The sequence below is a fragment of the Macaca fascicularis genome, chromosome 7, assembly GCF_037993035.2.
Source record: "Macaca fascicularis isolate 582-1 chromosome 7, T2T-MFA8v1.1".
NCBI lineage: Eukaryota > Metazoa > Chordata > Mammalia > Primates > Cercopithecidae > Macaca > Macaca fascicularis.
Window position 1 is genome coordinate 163,137,107 of NC_088381.1, and position 23,159 is coordinate 163,160,265.

Consider the following 23,159-nt stretch of genomic DNA (forward strand, 5'->3'; position numbering starts at 1 on the left):
AAAAGCCAAGTTCACCTAAAGAATGTGTCAAACATATCATCTAAATAATCCAAGACCTAGAATGCATCAATCAATGTGACAGAATTTCCAAAAAGCAGATTGGAATTAAGTCTTCAAAAAAGACAGTTGTTACTATATAATTCTATTACTATATAATTCTGCAGGGGGACATGCAGCAGAACTTGGTAAACAAAATTTTATATTAAATATGCATTTTCATATGATTCACCATGGAATGAAAACATTATAAAGATCGTTTCGGCTCCCACTATTTAAATGTCATTACCCACTTGAATTGAAAAAAGATGCAAGGACACAAAGTGAACAGACGATAACTTTATTGGAGATTTACTCGGCTACAATTATTACAAAAAAAAAACAACTCAAGGTAATTGTGATCCATAAGGTGCAGACTGCACATTTCTGCAGCATGATTACTGTATGAATGAATGACATCATGTTCCTTAAAAACAGCTGCAGCATGTGATGGTAAATATTTTATTGTCAATCAAATTATATGCATTAGTTTTACTTGAATTTAGTAATTTTCCTTCACTATTTACAGCAGAAAAGCCAGAAATTTACTTCCTGTTCACTTTTGCATTTTTGCTATGTAACCTGCTGCTGCAGTGAATTCTTAGTGCATCTATAAAATTTAAATTGTCTGTGGTTGATGTCCAAATAAAAATGGACTAGAAACAAAAAAACAAGTAATGATTAAAATATATTTACAAGTTAGTTGTGAAAAATCATTTTCACTGCTAGTGGAAAATACAATGGTCTCAATGCAAATTTCCTAGATATTGCTATTGGCGTCTCCAACAACTTTAAAAATCATTTTAATAGTCTTGGTCTTAAACATATCTTTAAAACTTTCCATGTACAATATAAAATAAAGAAATTCATCTGGAAATAATTAAATTCCTGAAAAGTAATCAGTGGTTGGAAAAATATAATTATTCAAATGTAATTAAAACAACCATATAGGTAAGAATTATACATGACAGGAGTTTCTCTTCCGCAGATAATGCAAATGGGTTAAGGACTCTTAACAGAATTTCAGATGCAGTTAAAAAACGGTATCAAGGTCTCAGTTTGGTGGCTTAAATCTTGTGTAAAGGGATTAGACACCCTAACAGAACAAGATCCAATACTTTAAAAATCAACAGGGCCTTGTGCATCAACTGCGCTCAGTCTGGATTCCAGTGACCCTCTGCAGTCCCCACCTGCCTCCAGGGAGCGACTGAAGGCACCGACTGCCAGGGGAACACCTGGACTCATGAACCAAAGAGCCTCAAGTCTCGTGTTGTCAGGGCAGGGTATTAGAATCTTTCTGAGGGCAAAGTATTATTAACAAATAAAAATATCAGTATTTTAAAAGACAATTACAGGAGTGTTAGAGGTCATTCTACATTTCATCACCTCACGTAATATAAAAGAAAAAAGAAAACAAATATAACAAACATTTTAAAAACATAAGAGTTCAGTTAACAAATCTTTTTCATACTTTGACAAACAGTAAAAATGCCACAGACAAAAATGACCTATTTAAGTTGTGCGAGTATATGACACATTGCAGGCATTACAATTATCATTTTCAAATTCCATAAATCAAAAGAGCAGCAAGGCCAAACCACATTTTTTTCCTCTCTGTTAAGCATATTTTCTTGAAATGAGGTAAAGCATGGTACCAAGTGCAATGCTTATCTGTGCTACATGAACAGAACAGAAGGGAAAAAGCTATTATAAAACGCAGCATAGTTAGGACTGCGGAAAGTATATTATAAAAGAAATTTTTAAAAATTTACAAATGAAGGTTCATGTCAACTAACTTGCACACAATCATCATACGGAATTTCTGCAGTTGCTTTTTCAAGATACGCCTCCCCAGTCCTTTACACATGTGCTCAGAGCACAACCACACCCCACTGGTAGGTTTTCCATATTACATTCGGTCTCACGTTGCAATCACGGGAACAGAAGGGTGGCACATAGGGTTCTAAAGTGGGGCAACATAGAGTGATTTTTTTTTTCTTAATTGACAGATGCAAAACATTTCAACAAGCTAAACAGAGGAAAACTTTACAGCATTAAAAATCAGCAGCACAAAAGCGTTCATAACCATTTCATATGTCTAACTCGTACTTTTTTATTTTTTAACTTAGTAACCAGGGGATCATAGAATGCTTCAAACTGTGAGTCAAATTAAAATCCACTATTTTTCTCCAACAAAAAGTGAAATAGCTGAAGTTTGCTGTTGATAAAACATTTTGAATGGTAGAAGGAAATTTCAACCCCTGAGAATGTATGACCTAATCATGTCTAAGTCTGAACATCTTAGTATTAACAAAAAAATACTCTTCTTAAGGTTACAAATATATTGAGGCATTTTTCTCCCACTGGGAATCGTAACTGTGAAAACAATCTGATTTTGGTGCCAGGAATCAAGAGAATCCCGTAACATTGGAATCAATGTATTAGACACAATGCAAAGCCCTAAGCTCCTGGCATCAGGTAGTTTATAAATATTAAGAGATTTGTGATTAAACTTGATCACAAATCACCCTCACAATAAAATTCACATCCAGCCTTACTTGTTAACTGCACTTTTACAGTTATATAATTCAAGAATTGCTTTGTTTTAACTGGCCATATCTTACATTAAGGTTTTTATAAAAATCAAATAGACATCTTAAGGTTCCAAATCAGAATGAAATAGTTTTAAAACAAGTCACCTAAACTAATTTGCTCAAAAACTCATTTAATAATTTAGATCTCAATTTAAGTTTAAGATTGGAGATAACAAAAAACACCGGAGAAGCTTAACATCCCCCTCACTCAGGGTTCCTTAGAAAGCAGAGCTGACAGTTTTCTGTGGGTGCACTCGCACAGAGGCATTTCTCTGTGGGTGGATGATGCAGATAAAGCAGGAAGGACAGTATTCAAATGTCACTTACACATAAATGCAGCATTCCATGAAGCATCAACTTCAGAATCATGTGCTGGGAAATACGAGACACCTCTGCTCAGCTTTCTTAAACTTCAAGCATAATTAACAGGGCAAATTGCAGCAAACCTCTACTGGTATGTTGATGGGAGTGCAAGACTGACCCACAGCTTTTAAAAAGGTAAATTAAGAGGTATTATAGTTACAGTGCAAAAAAAAAAAAAAAATTAAAATTTCAAGCATAATACATAAACATAGCACCAAACAGGGGAAAAATGCATGCAAAAGAAAAGAAGAACTGAGGTATTTAAGTGAAGAGTGCCTACAAGTCTAATTAAAGAAACTTAGGCAAATGCCTAAAAGTTTTTTTTTCGTTTTCCAAAGATGGAAATAATGAGCTAGTTTATCTAAATTAATGACCTAAATCACAGATGTATCAAAATTACGGCAGTTTATCGCAAACGTTAAACTTTCATGGCATTAACAGCACAGCTTTGGTAGGTGAAATATGCATGCAACATTATGAAAAGTACAGTAAGAAATTTATGTGAGGAGACTAAGGGTAAAGGTGCTCTGTGTTTTGCTTCTTTAAAGAAGTAACCAATCAATTATAAAATCTGCAGCATATTTTAGGTGTGATATGTCTAAGGTTTATTTTGTTAGAGCAATAGCCTAGAAGGCAAAATTATTTGCCATAAACATTTCCATCAGTGGAACTACCTAGCAGGAGGTCTTTAGTAAAATGGGGTGTTTAGCCAAAGATCATTTTTATGATAAAAAATATCCGTAGACTACATATTCTGGTTTTTAAAATGTCTTCAGTATACGTATGACAGAAATTTTAGGATGATCCTATAATAAGTTACAACTATACTAGTGAGTTGTAAGTATCACGCTGTCTCAACGTCTAATGCACAATAAAATGAAGGGAATGTAAAACAGTTTGTTCCAAAAAGATCAGAGATTAAAGAATATCCATGAAGGTTTTACTTTTAAGGCAAGAACCTTTTTTATCCAAGACTATGTGGCATTGGAAAACTAAAATGTGATTCACCAACATGCCAGCCAATGTTCATTAAAAATCTGTCCCTTACTATCAGGTGCAATGACCAGGAACAGGCAGCGACCAGGAACATCACCTTATACAGTATAACATGGAAAGAAAAGACAACACTGGTGCACTTCTCCTCTCGAAAACCTTATCATTCTATTCAGCATATCAGCTACTGCAGGACTGGCACCACTGCACACACGGAGAGATGGAGAAGAATCTACATCATCCTAGGACTGCTGGAGTTCCGTTGAAGCTCCATGGCCTTCTAACACTAAGCAAAGCTGACATAAATAAAACTCAAAAAAAAAAAACAAAAAAAAACAAACCTGTCAATTATTTTGAACACTTGCTAAAAGTCATCATTAAAGCACTCTTGTGATTTAAACAAAGCAGAAGTGAGGAAAGAAGACAAGATTGTGTTTGCGCAAAAAACTAAAACTACAATTAGTTCCAAAATTTTATACATATGTTAAATGTTTTATTCTGTTATCTATCTTGTTACCAAACAAACTTTAAATTCTGCCTTCAATTCATTCCACTCAATATCAACTTTAAGTCATCCTTTCCGATTTAAATAATTTTCCCCTTAATTTTTTTGTTTTTTGTTTTGAATTTTAAAAAGGGATTTCAGCTATTGGGAACCTGAGGTTGATTAGCTTTGAGGCTTCGGAGGGCTCTTCTTGCTGCTGCAGATTTGGCAATCCTGTAACTTCGACCAACACCTTTAAATTTCCCCTTTCCTACTACTTCCACGGTGACTCTGACCTTCCCGTCGTAAGTTCTCTCAGCCGGGCTGTAAAAAATCCAAACAGCTTGAATTAGAAGTCAGAGTATTTATTATCACTGTCAATCAGCATTTAGTGTGCACTCTCAGGCCAGGAGTCCCATGTAGAAGCTGACACCACACAAAGGAAACACGCGTTACGACTTACTGCAATTGCATACCCCCGACAGACAGGGCTGCCATCTAGTCTTTATTACAGCATTATTTCAGAAAAACAGAAAGAAAAAAGAGAAGTCAATCAGATTACAAATAGAAATCTGACAACAGCATGCCGCAGTGTAAATATTTTTCAGAATCATTAGTTTACAATATCTTTGTGAACTTTTCCCCTTGATGTTTTAATTTTTTTCCATGTACATTTTTTGCTTACCTAAATTTGGCAGTTTCTGGTTCCATTTCAAGCAATTCTCGCACAGGGGAACGGGGTACATTTGCAGAAAACTTTTCTGCAATCAAAATGAAAGAATAATATGAATAATATCTTTGAAGTTGTTTTTAATGTTGTGGGTTTTTTTCTTTCTAAAGGGAGCCAACAATACCTATGAGTGGCCGCATCATGGGGTAGTACACCTGCCAGACCGTCTCCAGCGACATCCCACTATCCATGTAAATGGCACCAGCAAGCGACTCAAAAATATCCCCCATGGCCTTTGGAACTTCAATATCCTCTTCTTTCTCTTCATCCTCCTCGGATCTCCTAAGCTATTACAGAGAGAAAAGTGACTTATAAGCAAAAAGGCCATTTTACAGGCAGTCCACAAATGTAGTTTCTTTTCTTGGATATATGACTTTTGTGACTTTAATAAGGGGGGAAATACCACTTATGGTATGCCTACTATATTGTAATAGTAAAACAAATGTTATCTTTTAAAAAAAATTTTCAAACTTCTCAAGAAAAAAAGAAAAAAATCCCCAACCCATTTCTTATTCTATACCCAGCAAAGAAAAAAGATTACTTCTAAATTTGAACAACTTTAACAGAGAATTAGAAATAGTCAATAAAAGTATGAAAAAAATTCAAATTCACTCATAATCAAAGAATTGTACTTTAAAACAGTTCTACCCCCTAGCTGCTTGGCAAGCATTCAGTAGTACTAATTGGTCTGGTGCTGGCACAGGGTGTATGCTGCTTTGGGGAGCAGAAATCGCTATTGTAGGGAAACAGGGAAATTCTACTTGAAAGATTTTTTTCCTCCAAGTTCCCTCTTCATTAAGCCACTAGATATGTGTTCACTATAACGGAGTATCTGACATAGCAGGTATGCAAATTAATAAAATAAAATCATACGTCTATATCAAAAGCCTTTGAAAAGTTCACAATTCTTTGATGCAGCAATTGTATCTCTAAGAACTTATTTTAAGGAGGTAACTAAGTACATAAGCGTACTTATCACATCCACGGTTATTAAACATCCTAACCAAAAACTACTTAACTACTCAGCCATAAAGAACCATTTAAATAAATCAGCCACGTGTTGACTAGCATGTGGCTCCTGAGCATCATGATACCAATCAATACAGGGAAAGTCAGCCACAACATATTATACGTGAAAAGAACAGGTTACAGTATCCTATAGATAACAGAACTCCATTTTCCATTTTAGATATGTTTTTATCTATATACATCTACAATTCATCCCAAAATGTTAATACTGGTTATTTCTGAGGTAGCATAATCAGGCAAATTTAACTAATTTTCTTTTTATTTACTTGTACTAACTTTTCTAAAATCAACACAAATCATTTGTGAAAGAAATAAAGAAAAAGTGGGAAAATACTAATTTCTAATAGGTTGTTTAGCCATACAAAGTTCTATATAATACATTTATACTGCTGATTACTTAAAAAGCAGACTTATTGTTCACATATTATGGTTTTGATAGAAAGGAATTTTAAAACTTACCAAGTTTAATTCTCTCTTTTTACAGCTGAGGAAACGGAGGCCCAGAGAGGTAAAGAGACTTTCTTAAGATCAAATAGTAAGTTAGAAATGCCAGACCATGACATTTCCAATCAGTTCATGTAACTTCTATACATATGTTTATATAAACAAAGGGAAGGAAAAGAATGAACAAAAACTAACAAAACCAATATGCCCCACTGGCATCCAAAGACAGCTTACATCTAATTTTAGCTAATTCCTCAAATTTCAAGCTTAGCTATTTCTAAAGAATGAGACTAGGTAACACTTAGAAGTCTACGAGCTAGTCCCACCTTCTCGCCTCACGGCCTGCCGCGCTCCAGCTCAGACTATTCATCTTGGACAAGAGCACAGAGGCGCAGTGAAGTAAGAGCAGGGCCTTCTGACTCCTCTGGTGCACATCTGGGCAGCTGGCAGGACATGAACTTGGCTCTGTGGCTAGACTTCAAACCTACTCTTAATTTTTCTCATAGAAAGAGAAATTCACTACTCCCCAACAAAGGCTTGGTGCAATTAAAAAGGGGAAGGTACAAATTAAAGCAAGGACAACTAAAACAGCTACTAGTGTAAGGCTGTGTTTCTTGACTCCTTATAGGAAAATCTACAAAAATAAGAAAATCAAAGGAAATGAAATTGGAAGAAGAGGAAATGAGAGTCTCTCTGGGGGATACAGGTATGCAGATGAATGTAAGAGACTGGAAAGATCTAAGCAATATCCTTTCCTACAAAAATTCAAAATAGCTCACAAACACATTAGAATTAGCTCCGTCACCAGAGAGCCTTTGGCTGAACTTACAACAGAAGCCTCCCAAATTCCAATGGTCAAAAATTTAGAAGTTTGTTTTTTAAACTAGATTTTCCCACTTCAAGTAGAAGCAGAATGTATATTTACGATGCTTCCCTGAGATATCAGCAAATATTTCTGATCCATTTTAAAAAGGAAGAATAAACTACACTGGGCTTTTACTAAAGCTAAACCTGCCCTGGGGTCCGGCAGTGGTGGCCACTTCTTCGTCATGCCTCAATGCTGGAAGCCTTCATGAAGGTGTGGGAAGGGCACATAACTGAAAGGCCTGGCTCCTTCTCTTCACATGAATGACCACACAGTCCACAGTGGGGGCAGACAAGTTTAAGAGGCCTACCTGCAAACTGCAGTTCACTCAGTGCTCCCAGACAACACAGCACACTGGGTCCCACACCCCTGACCTCTCGCTGTCCCTTTTGACCACTATGCAGTCAGAACTCTGAAATTACTGAGACCCCTAGTCAGATCGCTTTTTTCAACATCGTTTTGAACAGCACTAACCTCAGAATCCATTCCTTGCATTTCATTCTTCTCAAGCTGAAACTGCACAAAGTCATCGATGACGTGGAAGAGCTCGGGAGAGACAGCTTTGAAGTATTTGTGGTAGTCGTACTTTACAGCCAGCGATGCAAAGATGGTGTTGTTGACCAGGGCAGACCGCAGGTCCGTCAGGACCCCCGGGGAGTGCTGCCGCGGGTCTTCATAAAGGTGCTTGGTTATGAGGTAGTCCAAAATCGCATCTCCTAGGAATTCTAAGCGCTGGTAACAATCTGAGGGGATCCAAAGTGGAACCGTAAGCTTGTGCAGAAGCATTTACACTATCCCCACATAGGCAACTGATCCCCAAATCCCAAGAAGATTTGTATTTAAATCATTTTCACACATATATTCTTCAATAAGGAAATTTGACATATCATACTAAAAGGCCTCTGGAAACTAAATTTTAATGGCAAATTAAGTACATTTCTTATATAAATTGGGGTCATAAAATCTTCAAGTGGGTCAAAAGACTAAATGCTTGTTAAGAAGGAAAAACCAAAACCTCACAGGCGCTATCGTGATCACTGAACGCTTTTCTCTGGCACTGTGCTGTCTGGGCAGGTAGGTGCTGGGGCGTTCCTCTCGAGTCTCCCTCACACATCGTCACTTAAGTGAAACCAGGGCCGCACACACCTCTCCATGTGGCTACACTGCACTGCCATCGCTAAAGTCTCATTCACACTCTGGAATGTGTGCATAAGTGACACCATTCCTCGCTATTCCTGTGTTATTTTTGTTACACAGGATGACAGGAAAAGAAGACTCTCTTCTTAACGTGAGCTATTATAGAAATGAATTTACCACAAACCAAGAGATTGAGAAAGAAGAGCTGTGAAAGGAAGCAAAGGCAGGTAAACTGGTTGTCATTTTGTGAAACTGATTCATGTTAAATCAACATCTCTATTTTCTCACAGTGATTAAAATAATACATCCACCTGAGGAAACTGAGGCAGGGACCGATGGTGACTTGTCCCAGAATAAGCAAGAAGTTAAGAAGCAGGGACTGTGCTAGGAGAGAACCCAGGTCTCGGAACTTCCAGCAGAATGTAGTTGAAAGCCATGTATCATTTTTCCTCCATAATGAAAATTAGGCTTTAGTTTCATCAGTCTTTCTAGTCCAGAGTCAGGTAGTTTTTCACTTTTTGGTTTTTACATTTTGCTGATCACCTTAACCTACACTGTTTTTATTATACAAACTACAAATTTTATATTTTGCTTTGGTATTCTGAATTCAGGCACTTATACCTCCAATACAGAAATCGAAATGTAAACTTCAGCTGTGTTTCACAACCTGAAGCTGATTTGGGTGTGAGGGGCTTGTTCTCCCTTCTAATCTAATGGGTTGACAGCCTATTAAAGCGGGGGGAAATACAGAGCACAGTGAGAAGTAGAAGATGACAGCAGAGTCACAGCAAGGGCCACGCAACCTTCTTGTGAAATCATTGCTGTTAATCTTTTATTCTATCCATCTTTAAAAAGACCCTAAAGGAGGAGTCTTTTTGTCCAAGAAGAACAATAAAAGGCTGTGGAAATACATCCAGAATATACAACTAAATAAAAAACCAAAAGCAGCACTGAATGGGCAAGAGAAAGATACCTGGGGAGGATAAAATGGGGAAACCACATCAAAATACTAAGGTTCAAATTTCTCTAATTAGGCAGCATATAAAATGACACTGATGAGGGTATAATATGATAGCCATACTCCCAACAAACCAAAGTTATAAAGCAATACGTGCTCCCTAAATAATAAAGAAAAGAACTCTTTCTTTTCCTTTTGTTCCCCGCCCCATCCCTTGAATATTAAGCACAAACACTGTACATGCATAGATCACCTTTTACAAGGCCAACACAATGTGATAAACACAAAGTCTCATTTTCCCAGAAATGCAGTTTGGTTGTGGGCTCCTTACCAGTGATAGTATTGTAGTGGTAGGAGGCATGTGTAAAAGCCTGGAGAAGGTAAGCCTTATTCTTGAATCTGTAGTTGATTTTCTTTTCAAAATTTTCAAACCCCGATATAAGGTGATTCAGTGTTTTATCTGCATCTGGATGATCAAACATACATCTTGGTGGAATCTTCAAACAACCATATTCCAAGTCTTTCAATACAGAAGAGCGTGAACTGGCCATAGAAGCAGCAGCACAGCTCACTGAAAGGTTCTTTTGTTGGCTGTTGAAATTCTCCCGAGTAGGGCACAGGGCCTTTTCCCGATCAGTCCTTTTAATTACCGGGAGCACCTTCAGCCCCAGTGAACAGAGGAAAAGCTGAGCAGCCCTCTCCCCACAGCTGGTTAAATAGCAGCCCAGCAGGGCTTCCACACAGTCCGCTATGCTTTTGTCAGCAATACACTGCTCAGTGTGCAAGTCGTAAGAAATGGACTGCTTTCCCGTGTCAACACCACAGTTTTCTTCTGATGGATTCCAGAACCCCACCACAAAGTCATCTTCTTCAACAGCTTTGCTAGGATCCAGATAGCACATTGCATCCCAAGAGCTGTAGTCAAAATCCTCAAAATCTGATGAAAATGGCATACTACCTAAGGAGGATTTTTTGGGCATTTTCCATTCATATGCAGAATCAGTGGTTGAAAAAGGAGAAAGAGAGATTTTCTTTACAAAAGCTCCTGACCCCATTAACATATTATCTATAAATCTGATATGTTCCTGATCATACTCCAGGAAATCATCTTCATAGTCAGCCTCTTCCTTCGGAGCCCTCCACATCAGGCTCTCTTCCTCCTCATCCTCCTCCTCGTAGTCCTCATCCAGTTTACCATTCGCCAGCATGCAGTCTTTTGTCTGAAACGAGGGGGAATGGTGAAGGAGGGGAGACATAGCTGCTGTTTTTAAAAGGGTTTGAAACTCAATAAAAGCAAGGGTTATGGATAATTTCAAATGACAACCACAAATACTAAAAGGCAACTTTAAAATCATGGCCATTTGTTTTCAATTAACATAAAATAAGTTATTTAATCATATAAACAAAGTAAAACATGTTCTTTGAATGTTCGTTTTCTAAGTTATAAAATGACCTTTATCCAGTATGAAGCTTTAAGTTAAGGATTTTGAACATGGATATTAAGTTAAAATTAATGTCCACAATGCAAAACTTCAACTAAGAAGTCTAACTCCGGTAGGACACACAATGAAAGCACTCATATGCTGATCACACAGATCTTCAATTTTGCTGACAAAATTTGAAAATGTGGTAATTTGATTTTCAAATTAATAAAATGAAATTCCAGATGTAGAAAAGCATTACCTTTGCAATTAAGCATATAATATAAAAACAGATAAAATCAATTTTTAAAATGTACAATAGGATTTTATAATAAAGTTTTTGTCCCTATTTCCACTTCGAAGTATACTTGCCACAAAAAACTACACAGCTTTGCTTAAAAAATAAAAGTGATCACTGCACTAAGCTATGAATTTGAGAAATTATGCTTTTCCCCTCCACTCTGAGCTACAGTAATCAGGGGAACAGATTATAGCATAACTGACAAAAATGGAAGAAAATTTAGACTAACATGAAACACAACAATCCAATTTCTGTCAAAAGATCTTTGCTAATTCCAATTTCTTTGGCAAAAGCTTATTTGTGAGTGACAACCTTAATAATGGGCTAGATTTCAGTAATGATGTAACTTTTTTGCAATCCTAGAAAAATGCCAAATTTCTGTTATGCAAGTTTTTAAAGAACCAAAAAACTTTACTTGTGAGGGGGGAAGGCGAAGGGTGTGCATCAATGTTGACTGTAACAACTTTCCAGAGTGTTCTGACCAAAAAATGTTGTAACCTTCAGGCATTTTTTTAAATACTACAAATATTTCATTTTAAACTAGACTCAAGATATAAACACTATATTTGTCTGAAAATAAATAGCAGTAAGCCGGGCTATATCTGTAACTATCTTTTCACTGTTTTCATTAAGAAAAAAACATCTTTTCAAGAATAAGGAAGAACACCAAAAGCAACTATAGTGGCAGACCTCAAGGAACATTTCCTGCTAAAAACCTTATACTTTCCAAGGCATTATGAAGATGTTTTAGATTACTGTTTGGTCCTTAAGAAAAAAAGGGCCAAACTGCAATTTTTAAAAAATCATACATTTTTTTTTAATTGAAAAAAACTTTCTGTATCTTTAGAAAGGTGCTACCATAAGCCAAAAGTGGCAGAGCACAAAAATCACAAAGGGCTGACTTTTATCACAAACTGTGTGATCCTGGGCAAAGCCTTTTTAGTGCCTCTGGGTTTCAGATTCTTCATCTACAAAAGAGTGGGGTTCTACCTCATAAAATGTTTTTCAAGAGCACTTCAAGCCTTTTAAGAAAAAACAGCCACATGAAATCCTTTCCTGTATCATTCAAGTCAACTTTGATACTTTCTTCTATCAAGAGGCGTTTTAGCATGCAAAGGTTTTCACTTAAGCCCATTTGCTGAAGGGCCAGAGCAAGGTAGGGAGAACGGCAATGCAACCAGCCAAAACCACAGAGTATCTTTTCAACATAATGCAAGGGCCTATATTTCAATAAAAATAAGTTACTAAATAAAAATCTGAACAGTATTTCTAATGAATTCCAATAACCAAAGTGTCATCATAAACATTAAGAAAAATAAATTGAACTTTGTGTTGTATCTTAAAAAAAAAAATCAGTATGACATGGCAATGTCGCCTTTATGCTACAAGTTTTTAAAAAGAGCCAAATACATTATGAAACGGTATTAATAAAAGAAGATGACTGTTATTGGAATGTTATTCGTAGAAATACAATGCCATTTCTAAAGTTCCAAATCTATGTATTTTCCTCTAAGGTTCTACATATTTCTAAATTAGTAACAAATAATTGTTTGGACCTAACTTGCATTAAAATATTCCCTTAACGCTTTCCAAATAAGTTCTAATTCTGTAATAAGACAAATACTACATGAGTTAAAAACATCCTCAATAAATAGATAAAAAATCTGAATAGTGTCACAGAACATGCTACCTGGAAATACTTAAAGGCAGATATATAAGATACACGTATCAGAAAGAAGACACGAAGAAAATGTATATTTAAAAATATAACCTGTGAAAGAAAAAAATGGCATTATCATTGTTGGCCTGAAGTAAAAATGAAGTAACAATGAGCCCATTTATCTTTAATGCAAAGTAAATCTCCAGGAAATGAAACTGTCTGAAGCATTGCCTTTCACTTTGGAAGAGGCACTAGAACTCCCCCAGTCAACCACCACCGCACTGATTCCTGCAGCTCGGAGGCCCTCCCAAGTGCCCTCTGGTGGCCTTCAAGACAAGACAAAATGAAGTAGCTGTTGCTGATATGTGGAGTCTTCTTAAGTCACTGGCAAGATTTAAATTATTTCCAGAAAATAACAATCTTTATGGATGATATATTTTTTTTTTAAGTTCACAGGAGTCCTGACTGAGAAAACCCTGAGCTACAAAAGCAAGATTTTATTGAAATTAATTATTTCACAGACAGACTGGAGATCACAGGTCACTGAAAAGTCATATCACTGAACAGAGCTAAGGATCTAGGATAAATTGTAATAACAGCAAAGTGAAATTTTTTTTTTAAAGAGCAAAACTCAAAGTCAAAACATCACACACTCTATGCCTTTGGAAAAGAAGTAATAAAAATAGAAATTTGCCTCCATCAAAATTATAACACTATTTCTGAATTCAGTGAAAAGACAGTGTATTTAAAGGAATTAAATATATCAAACATCTACTCTATTATAAACACACCAAGAAAATGAAACAAAAAATTAATAAAACAAAATTCTTTGGCTCACCAAAAAGTAAATCCCTCCAGTTACACACACACACACACACACACACACAAACTTACCATTTCATCTTTTTCCCATTTATCTGTGTTGCTTTTGTCTTGATTTACTACATAACCAGGAGGAAGCCAGTTTACAGGGGGATCAAATATTGACACCACCATGCGGCTGGGCAGTCCCTTCTTTTTTCCAAGGCGATACAGATTACAGTTGCTGACCTTTAGCAGAAAATATTAGGATACTTATCCATAAATGACCACTGCTGGAATTCATTCAAGGCATATTAACATATCCTCAGTTAAATATTCCTCAAATTAATAAATTAATTATATGGTCATCAATTAAGTATAAGGGCTCTACAGTTTTTCTACCCATTCATGTTATAAAAAGAATATTAAATTCCCACATATTCTATACTTTTTTGGTGCAAATATTTCTGAATATAAGATGCAGAGCAGAAAAAATAATGTATACAGCTATGCAAATTCTTTATGAATGACTGAGAAGAAACAATTCAGACAACATCAAAGCCTTGAAAATACAACCTGATGATATAAAATGCAAACTGCTAACTGGAATTACCAAAGTAGAAAAGAACCCATATAAAAAGTCAAGATGTCACAATATTTTCAATGAAATGGGGGGAGGATGCCATCAGCTCTAGTTGCAAAGTGAAAACTGGCACCAAACAAAACTGAAACTATGTTACATTCCTAGAATGGAAGCCACAAATGGGATTTCAACTGTAATGCTCTCTCAAATATTATTCCTTTGTTTTACAGGCATTTCAAGACACTTGTATTCAGCTTTTAAAAAAATGAACCAAAAGGTTTCTGTTTATTTATATTAATGGAACAGCTTTACTGTCTATCCTCTACTCCGGTCTGTTTTTCCTAATGCCTCTATCTCCTTCCTAATTTGCTCACATTATTGCATTTCTGTCAAGTTATTACTTGGAAACTAGGGTCTAGAATTGTCAATCCCATTTTCATTTTCATAAAGCTGGGTTCATTAAGTACTTCATTAGCCCTCTTCCCATGTAACTCAACTATTGTTTAATAGACACCCCCCAAGTGAGAGGCCCTCGACTGGGCAACCCTGAGGGAATCACAGCAGCAGGACAGAGGGGCAGTCCTCGTGACACACAGGCTGGCAGGGAAAAGGAGTGCACGTGTGACCACTATGGCCAAAAGTACTCTCCCTCTCTGCCTGAAACGTAGCAGGCTGAAGTAACTGCCAGCTTCCCTTTCCAAGCTAAGAGAACAAAGCATCACAAGTGCCAAGAAGAGGATAAAGTGCAACGTGGACCCACGGGAGGGAAATCACATTCCAAGTTGACAGAAACGGTGGGCGGGATGAAGAAGAAAGAGTTACGTAAGGTCTCAGATATGGGGCAAAATTCTGGACACATAGAGACGGGGGCGAGCACTCTGCAGAAGGAAGGACAGAGCAAGGGCCCCAAGGCTGGGGGTCTGAGCATGGAGTCTGTCCAATGAGCTGCAAGGGGCTTCCACCTGCTTAGGATCCAAAACGCATCAGGGCTGAAAGGGCCTGAACAGCAGGCTGAGGGAGTGATCATTCTTTCTGCAGAAATAAGTTGAAGGTTTCTGAGCAGACAAATGGACAAGTTTTGTAATAGAAAGCCACCTCTGTCTTATCTTAGCTAACAGAGTATCCTATCCTACTGCCTATGCCACACCTGTCGAAGCCTCTGATACTTTCTTCCTGCAACCACCTCTTGACCTCTTGGAAATCTCATCCGTTCTCAGAGCTTCCATATGGCGACTACTCTATAAAACCATATCTGAATCCTACAGCCTCAATTATCTGAACATTTCCACTTCATATTCCATGAGGTCTAAAACCTCAACTCTAACCTTGACTTCCCACATTTCTCCCTACCTCCCTGCTACTGCCACTGCCCCTGCCCCCAAGTTGCCAGTTTACATGGTTGTTACGACTGTGCCTCCAGTCCACCTCAAGATCATCCTGGGAGACCTCGGACACACTCCCGACTCTCCTGGATGAACAGTTAGGTGACCTGACAGAAGCCCATTCGACTAAGTGTGAGTCCCCTCATCTGCAAAACAGGGATGTGTCGGCTCTTTCCCAGAGGCTTAGAGAAGAGTAAACGAGTGAACACCGGGGAAATGCTTGGTGTGCTGCCTGTTGTGATAGTTCTATCCCAAGCGGCTAGTGTGATGGGGAAGAGCAAGGTCTCCAAAGCCAGGCTGTCTGGATTCAACCCAAGCTCTGCCACTTGCTTGCCAAGTGACCTTGGGCAAGCTAACTTCTCTAGCCTATCTTCACCTATAAAATGGGGAAAATTAAAGTTTCCACCTCTCAGAATTGTAAAAATTAAATTAGGCTTATATATATGTATATATGTGTGTGTGTGTACATGTGTGTGTACGTGTGTGTGTATACGATTACCTTTTAGAGTAGTGCAGAGTAAGCACTTTTAAACTGTTAGCTAAAATTATTTCTTCTCACTCACCTCAGCCCCTTCCTCTCTACCAGAACTCTAGTTCTATAACATTTTCTGCTTCTGCTGTTGGTTTGGATTTGCTTTTCAACTCACACTACATTCTGCTACCAGATTAATCATTTTAAACTACCACTTTATTAATAGTTCCTTGCTCCAAATTCCTTCAACAGTGCCTACAACACTCAAAACACGTGCAAACTCCTCAGCCCAGCATTCAAGGCCTTCCACGACACAGCTTCACCATACCTGCCTTTTCAAGCCTTTTCTCAGGTATTTCCACACTTCCGACTGCTGCCACGGCTGCTTCCCTGACACTGACATGCTCTGCCATCTGTTCACTTTGCTTATGCACTGTCAACTTGCCTCCTCCATTGATGCCATCCTTGATTCAACAGTGATGCTCCTTCCTTCCTTCTAAGTGCTGCAAGTGATCGGCAGCTCTCTAAGGTATTTGTCCAGGAGGCTCATGTTGCCTGGTGACACTTCTTTTTCCATTTTTTCCCACCATAACTTGACTATCTTACCTTCATTCCTTTTCTTAAGTCTCAGTCCATGCTGAGCTTAAGAGCCCGCTCTTCCTCGGAGCTATGGAGCGTTTATTACTCACAACTCCGGTGTCACCCTCTTCACACTGGACAGCAGTCAAGCTCTGTGAAGCCTGTTGCTACTCTCTCCCCTCCACTCTCCAAAACTTTGGAGATGAGCCCCTCCACAAGACTTGCGTCTTACTCCTGTCTGTACGCCTTGTAAGCCAAGATGTACCCTCTCAAATAAACGTTTAATTCAACAAAGCAGAAGCTCCTTGACTGACTACAATGCACATTTCTTCAAATCGGGATCAAGAGGTGTACACTCCTGCATAGTTTCCTTTGAACTGAATTTCAATAAAAAAGTAAGATGCATGGAGATCAGCCAAGCCCCAAAACTTGAGTGTGGGGTCGATGTAAAGCAATAGTCATCTACTGCCAGGTAGTTCTGCCACAGGCTTTCGCTGGCCCTGCTAGAACAAGGGAGCAGCTGTGCTCAGCCAGTGCAGCAATTTCTGAGCATGATACGTTCTCATCCTCTGAGATTATCCAACGCTGCAAACCACTTTCAGGCACACTGAATAATTAACTGCTCAAAATAAAAAAATCACCTCTTACCTTTTTGCTTCTCATATATGAAAGGCGGCCCTCATGAGCATCAGGGTAAGTGCAAAACAGATACGTGGTGATGGCATGCTTTAAAAAGGAGTCGCCAAGCATTTCAAGCCGCTCCAGGTTAAATCCATCACTAGCGTTTGACAGAGTCAAAGCCTGAAGAATAAGTCCAGGATTGGGGCCAAGAGTCCTTGAGGAGTACCCAATAGAAGGGCTCTGCTCAGAATCCATCCTGCCCTTGAGCACTTGAATAGCGTCTGTCGTACCAGGCATTACGGCCATCATGGGACTTCCATCTGAGGTAGATTTGTTAGCATTTCCATCAAGGTATTTATTACTCAGGAGAGTACATTCATCGCTGGGCTGGTTCTCATAATTGTATAAATTCTGAATGGAATATGAGGTAGTTGGTTGCACGGGTATTTCCTGCTTGTAGTAATTCAGCTGATTTCCTTGGCAAAAGTCTCTGTTAGCTAAGTCATAACTGCCATTGGCGAGATTTTGATTGTAAGAAAGACCATTAATTGCTGTAAGATCTGCTGAAACTTCAACATGGAGCTTACCAGGGGACTCGCTGAGCAACGTTCTGCAGTTCACAGACATTTGGTCATGATTTTCTAGAGAGGAGGTTCTATTAGCACCTTGATGTGCAGCATTTTCAGGGACAATTGTGCTGTGCTTACAGTAATTATCATTTTCCGCTGAAGAGGAGTTAGAAATTGAGATGAAAGATTTGCTGTCGATAGATTTTTTCCACCCGAAGTCTAAGTTAGGGTATCTGCAAAGACATTTTTATAACTTTATATCAGATTCTTCGAGACAGCTAGGCTGAGAGCAACAGCAATTTGAATTTAAAAACAAAAACAAAGATCCCAAAAATGTACTCCTAAACTTTAGAAGAGAAGTAAGTTTCCAAGCCAGAATTTAACATTATTTGGAATTCTGCACAATGTAGAATTCCTTGTAAGCCAAGATGTACCCTCTCAAATAAACGTTTAATTCAACAAAGCAGAAGCTCCTTGACTGACTACAATGCACATTTCTTCAAATCGGGATCAAGAGGTGTACACTCTGTAGAAATGTACACAATGTAGAAAACCATGTCTCTACTGCTAATCCCCGGCCCTAGACTCTAGGTGTGGTAGTTAAGAATGTCATGAAGCTTGCAGGCATCCTGCAGGACCTGGGGCCTAGCTTCATGGGTTGGAATCCCAGGCACTCTGGTTAACCCACTGAGTAACTTTGGGCAACTTACATAAACTCTCTGTGCCTCAGCTTCTGCACCTGAGAAAAGGGCTAACAATTCCTATCTCACAGCACTGTCTTAATGATTAAATGAGCTAATTGACACAGGGTACAGCATTTAAGCTAGTGTTTGGCCCTGTAGTAACTACTCAATAAATACTGTGGTTATTCCTATTATATTTTAAAATTCCTTCAGTCCCTAGAACAGTCGTGATATTGCCAATTGGATAACCAAAATTAATGTGAGTGCTTAAGCCAATAGTTTTTTTAGAATGCAGAGATTTTACCAATGGGAAGAAAATAATGAAGACAAAGAACATTCTAAGGTTATTGTTTTTAACATATGTTTGGATTTTTAAAACAAAAACAGATTGAAAATGCTGATGCAGTAACAAAAAACAAATTCATTCTCACTCCAACTGTTACGGCTTAAGTAGTAATGGTTATTTCTGACCTCAGATTCTCATCTCCCTCTGAGACTTGACAAGAACAAACGATATCTATATTTTCTTTCTACTAAGAATTATGTTATATACAATTTTAACTGAAGTCTGTTCTTCTGCAACCAGGATCTCATGATCTGTGTTCTTTCTGGCCGACTGCACAGGCATACCTAAAATCCGCAGGAAGTGATCTGACTCCCACGCCAGCATCGCTGGCAGTCTGGGCTCTCAGCTCCTCTGCAGTCAAAAGGCAGTGAAGGCGATAAAGGATGCTGGGGAGACAAACTGCTTTTCTCCACAGTGATGCTGGAATCGGATGTATAGCACAGAGTTCTGGAACCAGTATCTTCAAGTAAGGGGAAAAACGGACAGATAAATACAAAGCGCACACACAAAAGAATTTAAAAAAAAGACCAATTTCACTAATGGATAAAGAAAATCATAAATGCTAGTAAAACTTAAATTTTAAAAAATATTTGTAAAAATAATCCCTAAGCCCAAATGGGATTTATCACAGGATTTATGAGAATGATTTTGTGATATATTAATGGGCTAAGTATAAAAACAAAACTCTCAATACTTACCAAAAAGAACATTCAAATAACATTCAACAATAATACTGATTAAAACAAAACAAAATCTGAGGATTAGGTAACTTCTAAAAAAATCAACGAATCATGCATTAAACTTGATAAGATAAAATTCAAACTTATCTTTAATAATCTTTAATACCCAAACAAATACTAAGTTATGCTAGTACAATGAACTATCATTACCTGTTTATTCTGCAGACTTTCCCATTTGGCTTTCCTCTTCTCAGCACTGCTTAAAGGAAGAGCTTTCCCCTTCTGATTCAAATGTCGAGGTGTCAAAAGATTAAGTCTGTAAGAATTCCAAAACAATTTTATCAAACACACAAAAATGCATACATATTCATAGTGGTTCTCCAACTTCACTGTGCTCGAAAATCATCTGAAGAGCTCATTTAAACTGCAGCCTCTTGGGCTACCCCTTAGGCAAGTTTGTGTGCAAAGCATCTCCTGATTTCAGAGAGTCCACGAGTGGGCGGGCAGACAGTGAACCTCTGCGTGTCTAGTGATGTCTGGTAAGAATGCCTCAAGTGCAATTCCAACTGTCATCTCTGAAGCTTCTTACCTTGAAGATGTATGGTCCACATCCAGCAGTGGCTGGTTGAGATTGGTTAGGTCAAGGTTATACTTTGTTTTATAATATTCTGCAAAAGTTTCATACTCAGGGGAAGGAAATTTACTGAGTGGGGTAAGATCAGTGTACACATCAGCTACATAAAATCGATGAGGCTGATCAAAATTGCGATATCTAAAAAAGAAAAAAAATAATCAGTTGCTTTTTGGTTTAAATCAACTGTTCTCAAAACACAACTGTTTTTAGTATGGAAATTATGATTAAGAATTCAAAAGATTAAAAATAAGTAAAAATTTTTATTCCAAATATATTTCAAGTATATAACAACTGTATTTTTATTAAGTAAAAACAGACACATTATTGTCCCACTTTATTATTATTCTTGTTCTAAATATCTACATTTTGATAACACATGAAGCTAAATGGCACCTTTACATATCTATTTTATCAATATAAACAGTGTAAAAAATGTACACTATGCAAATAAATACTTTGCATATTACTAATGCTAAACATTAAAGATACTTGTCATATAAAACGTATTACTGCATCATCTATGACTACGATAGTCCTGATAACTAAAATATGGTTTTGAGGTGCAAAAAGGAAAAAAAAAATCAAAGATGAATTATAACTAGTACTATAATTATTTGAAAACTGTCTGTATTTTATTGCCCCAAAACTCCATCCCCTAAACTTTTATAGAAAAGAAAATCATTCTGGATTTACTATTTTCATAGAGCTTAATATTCCTTATAAAAATTTTAAGAAATGAAATCATTATAATCAAATTCTGTAAGACTTTGGAGACTAAAAGGATGGAGATTTTAAGAAGAAAGCCTACCAACATTAAATTATCTGACCCTTTACAAAGGAAAATTCCTTATCTATAATGTTTTAGGTTTTATTTTGTAAGCAAGTAAACCGGAGAGAACAGGTCAACCTTAAGAAATTACCTATATTTTCTTTTCTTTCTTTTTCTTCCCCCGATCTGTTGACCAGGCTGGAGTGCAGTGGTGTGATCACAGCTTACTGCACAGCCTACAAATCCTGGACTGAAGCAATCCTCCCACCTCAGCCCCGAGTAGCTATGATTACAGCATGCATCACCATGCCTGACGAACTAATATATTTCCTATTAGTAATTACAATGCTAAAGTCACAGCCCACTTATATTCCCACGTGAATAAGTGTTTTTTCTTTGAGAGAGAGTCTTGCTGTGTCTTGGAGTGCAGTGGCATGATCTCCCCTTGCTGCAATCTCCACCTCCCAGCTTGAAGTGATTGCCCTGCCTCAAGCCTCCCGAGTAACTGGGACTACAGGCGTGCACCGCCACGTCTGGCTAATTTTTTGTATTTTTAGTTGAGACTTCACCATGCTGGCCAGGATGGTCTCGATCTCCTGACCTCATAATCCACCCGCCCTGGCCTCCCAAAGTGCTGTGATTGCAGGCATGAGCCACTGAGCCCGACCTAGTGCATCTTTTAAAACAAAGTATCACCATCATTTTTCTTTCCATTTAAATACCTACCTTGGAATGATAACTGCATCTTGGTAATCTTCTAATTTAAAAACAAAGGGTGTTTCTTTTGTATATTTTGTACTGGGAATGCCTATGCGAGCTTCAGACTTCTCAATATCTTCCATGAATTTAAAGTCAATATCCAAAGTGCTGGAGTCATTAACTTAGAAGAGAAAAACGATTCTTTAGCTTGTTAAAACAAGATACAGATAAGTTTCATACCTAAGCTGTATATCTGCATATGTATCTAATTTAGAGTCATCAAAGTAAGAGATTTTTTTCTTACCAACATTAAGAGGTAGAACACAGTATGCTGAATCAGCGTCTGTAGGTTTAAATTCTAGTGCAGGTTTTTCAAGCCGAAGAATATGTGAGAATATATACTGGTGAAGTCTTGTAATCAACTCAAGCATTTGTAGAGACAACATGAAACCAGACTTCTTCAACTCAATGGATATGGTAACCTCTCCAGAGCGTGTGTACACAGGAAAATGTGGAATCTTAGCAAAAGGAAACATAAAGCACCCCTCAAAATTAACAGGTATTTTATTCCATTACAGTTAACTTCAGAAGAGAAATGATGCTTTCCAGTGCAGAAATAGAAGAGGCACCTTCATCTTTAAATATTAAACATACTGAGTAGTAAAAAAAGGTACTTTCTACTAGTTTTTTCTTTTTTCTTTTCCTAAGCAAGATGTTTTTGACATAAGTAGTCATTATGAAATATCTACCTGAGGTATGGGTTTGGCTGTCAGTATTCCAAAGCATCTTGTGGTATCTTCAGGAGGGTAGAGCTTCCGCCTTCTAAAGTTGAGTTCATCAGGTAAAGGTGTAGTTAAAACCATTCCTATCACATACAGGTAACAGGGCTGATCAGGTTTGGGATAACTATCCCTCAAACACTCTGGAATCTAGAGGTGGAAAGGAAAATTAAGTGTCATGCTCAAGTATATTAGCCTCTTTTCCAGATGTCAGCAAGAAAACTAATTTTGGCTTTACTAAAAGCTGGTGAGAAAAAGCTAAGAAAATACCCAAGGCATGACACCTCTTAATTACTTAACCCTGCGGGGTAAGTCAGTGGATCTCAGGCCAGGGCTGCTGATAGTGGCCCAAGTTCACATACACTATAATGCACTGTTGACTATATACCTAATACCAAAATTATATATAAAACAATTCAACACTGCAGGGCCTTTTTAAAAATACTATTCATTTGATCTATTTCTTTTGACAAGAAAACTCATCTCTTCCTTGGGCTTTTTAAGTACTAACTGTAGAGTATCAGAAAATAAAGTTAGGCAAATTTTT

At 37.5% G+C, this 23,159-nt stretch overlaps 1 protein-coding gene across 6 annotated transcripts in view; it reads right to left on the bottom strand.

Moving 5' to 3' along the window:
* Window positions 1-321: 321 nt before the first annotated feature.
* The window catches only part of DICER1 (dicer 1, ribonuclease III), a 71,468-nt gene continuing 48,630 nt past the window's right edge, over window positions 322-23,159 (bottom strand). For all 6 annotated transcript variants that reach the window (XM_065549323.1, XM_065549324.1, XM_065549325.1 and 3 more), the window contains 13 exons: window positions 22,583-22,762; window positions 22,138-22,351; window positions 21,861-22,014; window positions 20,321-20,503; window positions 19,942-20,047; window positions 19,336-19,511; window positions 17,481-18,255; window positions 13,910-14,065; window positions 9,965-10,853; window positions 8,013-8,281; window positions 5,325-5,487; window positions 5,156-5,231; window positions 322-4,794 (listed from right to left, as the gene is read on the bottom strand). In XM_065549323.1, the coding sequence (XP_065405395.1) occupies window positions 4,629-4,794; window positions 5,156-5,231; window positions 5,325-5,487; window positions 8,013-8,281; window positions 9,965-10,853; window positions 13,910-14,065; window positions 17,481-18,255; window positions 19,336-19,511; window positions 19,942-20,047; window positions 20,321-20,503; window positions 21,861-22,014; window positions 22,138-22,351; window positions 22,583-22,762 (3,507 nt within the window). In that variant the 3' untranslated portion in view covers window positions 322-4,628. The remainder of the gene's footprint in view (window positions 4,795-5,155; window positions 5,232-5,324; window positions 5,488-8,012; window positions 8,282-9,964; window positions 10,854-13,909; window positions 14,066-17,480; window positions 18,256-19,335; window positions 19,512-19,941; window positions 20,048-20,320; window positions 20,504-21,860; window positions 22,015-22,137; window positions 22,352-22,582; window positions 22,763-23,159) is intronic.